Source organism: Capsicum annuum, chromosome 7, assembly GCF_002878395.1.
Source record: "Capsicum annuum cultivar UCD-10X-F1 chromosome 7, UCD10Xv1.1, whole genome shotgun sequence".
NCBI lineage: Eukaryota > Viridiplantae > Streptophyta > Magnoliopsida > Solanales > Solanaceae > Capsicum > Capsicum annuum.
Window position 1 is genome coordinate 180,268,149 of NC_061117.1, and position 6,819 is coordinate 180,274,967.

Consider the following 6,819-nt stretch of genomic DNA (forward strand, 5'->3'; position numbering starts at 1 on the left):
TTACCCCACCCATCACCCTCCCTATCCTGACCCACCTCATCCGCACCCCCTACCTTTTTTTAATTTGCATACAAGAGGTTTAAAAATAAATTGCATAGAAAATACTATGAATAAAAATACAGTCAAGTTTAAAAGATAGTATAGTCCTTATGTCTAGTTAATCAAGGAGAGAACTAATATCAAGAAGGACATTATAGTTAACTTTGTTGATGTGATGGTTTTAAATGGTGGATCGAAATTAAACATTTGAAATACGGAGTAGATTGTGTTGTGAATAATTTTATTACATTTTTTTAGTTTTTTTTATTTTTACTTGAAAATAATAATAATAACAATATAGATATAAATATAAAAGAAAATAAAAAATATTATTCCAACCTAAATTGCTACTAGAATAATTATTCAACGATGGGTTAAGTTGGACGGATTGGGTTATAACCCATTGTTTAACCCATCTTAGCCCATCTATATGCAATGACCTATTTATTGCTCTAGCTCATTTAACCCGCCCAAATTCAATCCAACCCGTTCATTTGCCACCCCTTGCGGGCGACGTAAAAAGAAATGAAGACGCAAATAACAAATATATTTGAAAAATCACAGCTACTACGATTTCCCTACTAGTCGAACCTTTTTATCGCAGTGCCCCACAGGAACCTCGTCATCAGAAAAAATAGAACCTAGACCACTTCCATGCACTTTTTCATACAATTTTTCACACATTTCTTAGAAATTGCATCCCTGCAATTTATTAGAAAAGTTAATGAAGTGCAAACCATTAATATAGTACAGAAAATTTCTGATTATAAGATGCTTGGTCAATATGAAGGTTACTAAATTACCAGCCTATTGTCCTTTCGTCGCATCTTTATGTACTCAGCATTGCTAGCCGATCAGAGAGCCTAATATTTGGTGCATGAGAGACAAATATTTTCTTCAACTTTGGCGCAGCCAGCTCATCCGCGGTAACCTCCCAGGTGTTCTGCCCGATGATGTGCAGAACTTCAAGTTGCAGAAAGCTATAGGAACCAGAGGCTGAGAGGTCTAACTTACTCTCTCCAAATGGAAGCCAACAGTTCCTCAATTTGAGTATCTTTAATTTGGGCATTTTTTTAGTCATTGTTATATGATCCGTATCTAGCTGCACATTCCTAAGAGAAAGCTTGACGAGATTTGCAGGCAGTGCTTCAGAGTCCACGATTTTCATGTCCATATATGATAGACTCAGCTTACGAAGTTTATCATAAGAAAAGTTTATTTGCTCATCATGTTGGTAGTCTTGCAGCAAGCTCTTCAACTTCAGAACCTCCAGCTTTGGCAATATGGCCACATGAGGAGTTGAAAGCAGCTCAACAATAGAATTTTTGTTTATATTTAAGCTCAATTTCCTTAAATTGGTCAATTGGTGTAACCATCCTGCTTTCAAGTAGCACACATCCATGCCAATTAGAGTTTGTAAGTTTGGCAATAACACATTGACCGAGGAGAACACTGGGACAGCAGACATGTAAATTGGCTGAACGAATTGTGAAATACGAAGATGTCTCAATTGTTTCATCTCCATAACATCAAAAGGGATGCGAAGATTGGTCCATTCAATGTCCAGTGTCAACAAATGTTTGAACTTGACAATACTACGTGGCATGGGTCCAACGAAGTTTGGACCCCAAAATTTGAGATAGCCTAAGCAGCTCAAATTCGCAATTCCTTCTGGAATACTGACAGGCCTCTGAGAATTACTCCCAGGAATATGCATAGACAACACTCGCAATAACTTGATATTAAGATGAGTCTTAAGAGAGAATGGGTAATTGTCTTCGCTAAAATACAACAGGGCACGAAGCTTCTTAGGCTTGGGACATGAAGAGAAGAATTCATCGACACCACCAGAGTAGAATCCAAGCCTTCGCAACCTAGTGACACTACCAAGATCACCTTGTGTATTTCCCTTGGTGAGAAAGAAGTTACTTCCCCGGGCCAATGAGATGCACAAACTATGTAGCAAATCATGTATGCGACAACTAGCAATTCTTCCCTGGAATGTTCTCCTCGAAACTTGAATAAGATTCCTTGAAACCAAATCATTTAAGAAATCCTCTGCTATATCCTCAACCTCTCGCCTATTGTCAGTACTTGCTACTATGAACTTCTCAGCAATCCACATATTTGTCACATCAGATGCAGGAATTTCATGGTCTTCTGGAAAAAGACCAAAATACAAGAAGCATGGCCTTAATGCAGGGGGCAAATCGTTGTAACTTACAGACAATATATTATCACATTTATCTTGAATATTTTGACCCATAGTCTCAAGTACGCTATTCCATGCATGTTCAGTTCTCTCCCTTGCCCTTAACATGCCTGCAATCAGCACAATGGCTAGTGGTATACCATCACATCTTTCAACTATCTTTTTACCAATGTTTTCCAAGTCTGATGAAGCATTCTCCCAATAATTATTGTCAGAAGTGAAAATCCTATTGGTAAAGAGTGCAACGCTTTTCTCTGAATCTAGTGGTTCCAACACATGGAGTGAGCAATTGCCTCCGATGTATCTGCCTATATTACTATTTCGAGTTGTGATAATTATCTTACCTCTAGTTTTTGAATCAAATTTAGGAAGGATAAGTTTAAGATCATCCCAAAATTCAACACTCCAAATATCATCCAGGAGTATAACATACCTTTTTCTTTTCAAAAATGATCGTAGGTTGTTCTCCAAGTTATCTTTCCTTTCCTCTTCCTTTAGTCCGACTTGTTTGCCTATGTCAAGAAAGATTTCTCCCAATATTGGCTGCTGTGAAACATAGACCATTGCTGAACACTCGAAATGATGATAGACATGCTTACAAAGTTTCTTCGCAAGGGTTGTTTTGCCCATACCAGGCATGCCAACAATCGAAATGACTCCATATGGCAAATCTTGATCAAGTAATTTGGCTTGTAGCATATTGAAGTCATCATCCAAACCAATAACCTCTGTTTCATCAGCATGAAGGAATAATCTTCCACGGTCCATTGGAATGTATTCACGTTGATTATTGTTAATGTTACTTGTATCAGTGATGCCAAAAGTTGTCCTCACGTGATTAATCTCATTAACTCTTCTTTTTATCTTCTCAATCTCCATGGAGAACTTCTTGGAAACACGAATATGACAAAAAATGCAAGCTAGTTCTTTAAGACAACCAAGTGCTCCTTTGCTCTTGCGCGATTCAATTTTGCGAGGAAACTCGTCTAAGATATCCTCCATATCACCTGCAAGTTCTTCAATATCCTTTATCAAGTTCTTCACCCTCAAATCCCCTCCAACTACCTTTTCATTTGCATCACCTAGGTAAGCTTGAATGTGCCTAGCTTCTCGTTGGAGCCACTCAATGTCCTCTTTCAACCAATATAAGCACCGACCTTCTTGACTGAGTAGATATTCAGCTATTTCTGCAGATTTGCTGATGACTGCTGTAAGAAGAATTTCAGCCATCTCGTTGAAGACCTATAAATCAGGAAGTGCTGAGGATAGAGATGCACAGAAGAAAAGGTCACCTAGATTCTAATTCAATCTGGCTATTTGGAATTTAGTGTTGGAGTCCACACAGGTGTATTACACAAAAAGAAAAAAGTATTTGTTAAGTACTGACTCATCAAAGAAATCGAAATTTTGGAGATTAAGAAATAAAGTCAACAACTGCTCTGATGTTTCGAACAGTTGATTATTGGTGATAGTCTTGTACATATTAAACACAGCAATTGATCTTTTTCTTAATCATGTTAGGTGGTATGTCATTTTCAAGCATGACTAAAGAATTTGCAAGAGTCAGACTATTGAAGCAATGATACTACGTGTAAAATCCAACAGCAAAGATGAGTTCACACCGAAGCTTCTGGAGCAATGGCGGAGCTAAAGGAAAGAAAAGGATTGATCAATTGAAAATTCTTCATTCAGATATCATAGTCTGCAAATAAGTACTATTGACTTCTCTTAATCTAAGGGAAACTTCAAAGAAACTACAATTCTAAGAAATATGAGGGTTGGGGAAACTATTCAATTCTAATGTTATTGAGATTTCTTATTATGATAACCTGAAATTGAATTTGTGCATATTATAAACACAACTACGGTAATATATTTTACAAGCCACAACAAAACTGAACTTCAACAAGCAATTAAACTTTTTAAATTTATTATAATACCAACTGGCACCAGAAGGCTTAGAAGAAGCCCTCCAGAAGACTTACAGTGGATACACATTCTTAAATGCATCCCTGCAATTTAGGCCAAACACATATACAAGCCCTCAAACTTGCTTAAAAATTTCAGTTACACACTTAAACCTAGTCATGTTCTATTAAACACAATATTATACATAACTTTATTCCAATTAGACACAACAAGTTGACTTGCCACTCCATAAATGATACACGTATAATTAATTGTATGATGTGAAAAATAATATCACATATTAAAAAAGTTACTCACCATATTGAAAATATTATTCCCACATAGCAGGGGCGGATCTACGTTGGGATGAGGGGTTCACCCGAACCCCCTCAACCGAAAAATTACGTTATCTATATAAGGTTAAAGTTGAAGTATAAGGATATAAAGTATTTAATGAATCCCCTTAATAAAATAGAAAGGCGTAGTGTAGTGGCCCAGGGGATTCATTTCGGGACCCACGCTGCGGGTTCGAATCCCGTTTGCTGTGCATCTCTTTTAGTAATTCTTTAACAACTTTTTCACTTCTCACTCCTTTTATTATTTAAGTGTAAACAACATAAATCCCCTAGACAATGAAAATAATTACACAAAATTCCTTCTTATTTTCTCTCTCCCTTTTTTGCAAACATACTCATACATTCGGTCACATATTATACATTGGTCGAATGTATGATGTAACAGCTAATCTTAAATTTAAGGGAATTGAAATAATTACTTATTTTAAAGTTCCTTAATTGAAGGCAATAATTGGGCAACTTTAACTCTTTTTTGGATAAAAGTAGCATCTTGATATTAAATTTCAAAACTTTTCTGAAAGTTCATTTTTTTTTTTTTGTAATCTTGGATTCAAGATTTGGAAAGAAAAAAGCAATAAATTTCTTCTACATAGGTTTTTCAGTACAACTTAAATCAATATGAATATCCCCATATTGCTGCGACATGCTGAAATTTGGGAGTCAAAAATAAGTTATGAGTCATACAAAAGTGACGCAATAATTATTTTGGAAGGTATTACTTTTTTGAAATTGGTTTCTACGATCGCCATGGAATTGGATATCAACGAAGTATGAAAAAAAATAGAAGTTAAATATGTGGTTGAAAGAAATTCTTATCCAATTATCATAAGAAACAACAATGGAGTGAGGGTTTACGTTGAATTGAAGAAACAATTTTGTGAATTGGTTAATTTTTCGCTTTGTGTTTTTTGATATTTTAGATCTAGGAAATTTTTCCAAATTCTTGAATTTTTGTGGAAAATAACTTGTACAGTATTTTTGTTGAGCTTTAAAGAAAGTGGGATGCCTAAGAAAATCTTAGACTCTTTCTCATTTGTGCACATTTATGCTTCTTTTAATGATTGGTGTGTTCTTGCAGATTTGATTGAACTCCACTAGTTTGTTATTTTGTGTTATTTCAGTTCTGGAAATGTTTAGTTAGATTTACTTGTTTACCTATTTGCAGGTTCATGTAATTGGATAGATTTCAATAGATTTTGCTCTGAATATTGGAAGAAGATAGAATAGTCTGTGGATTTTGAAATGAAACTGTACAATTCTAGTTAACTTACGAATTTATAATATGTTGTTATACATTCAAACCATTGTATAATGAAAGTTGTGCCAATCTAGTAAACATTCGAATGTATAATATTTGATTATACATTCGTCTATGTGTATAATGAAAACTGCCGCAATGACAGAAATCACATTTTGTTCTGGTTTTATTATTTTTAATATATTTGTTTAATTCATTGACTCAATTTAAAAAAACTTATACATCTATGTACTGATTTGTCGTAACAAAGACTGCAAGTGGGTACACGAGTGCTAATGAAGATCCTCATCGGCCGTGGAATAGTTATCTCCAAACAATTGATGAAAGTGCACTTGCTACTTTAGAGAAATATTTTTTTATAATAGTCGGTATTGAAACAACTAATTCTTGATTTTGTAGTTGATGTTAAACGGTTACAATGTTACTTTTTGGATGTTAATTCACATTTTATGGATGTTCTTATTCTTATTATACATATATAACGTTTGAAGAAATGTTGTGCAATTACTTACACTATATTGTAATGTTACTAATATAGTTTGGTAGTTATTGAGTTTGCCTTACATTTTATTATATATTACGTATAAAACTAAATTACAAAATAATGTGTTACTGTATATCAACATATTGAATTTTTAACAGTAGGTAAATTATGTTATAAGTTGATAATACATTGAACAAGTGTCTCATACGTTAAAACATATGTATTACATAACATCATACATGTTGTTAAGCGTTCATGACTTAATAGAGAATAAAGAAAATATTTAACGTCATACATATTTATAAACTATAACACTATATCATACATTATTAACATACTTTTAATGTATTTTTTACATTAAATACATTGTGAACGTATCATACATTTACACGAAAGTATAATCTATAACCATACACATAAAATAAAATGAAAAAGACAACTTAAATTATCACAAATTATGTTACATAAGTCTGCCATTTCTTATGTTGTTTAAACAAAAAATAATACATGTAGTTAGTTAAAAGTCATTGTTGTCAGTAAAATATCATGCATATTAATAAAG

General features: G+C 33.9%; 1 protein-coding gene across 1 annotated transcript; it reads right to left on the reverse strand.

The window, feature by feature from the left end:
- Positions 1–221: 221 nt before the first annotated feature.
- On the reverse strand, positions 222–4,122 carry LOC107878085 (toMV resistance protein Tm-2(GCR236)). The gene is made up of 2 exons (XM_016724966.2): positions 843–4,122; positions 222–741 (listed from the first exon to the last, which is right to left on the reverse strand). The coding sequence occupies exon 1, from the start codon at positions 3,479–3,481 to the stop codon at positions 869–871; it is 2,613 nt and encodes an 870-aa protein (XP_016580452.2). The 5' UTR covers positions 3,482–4,122; the 3' UTR covers positions 222–741; positions 843–868.
- Between the last annotated feature and the right edge of the window lie 2,697 nt (positions 4,123–6,819).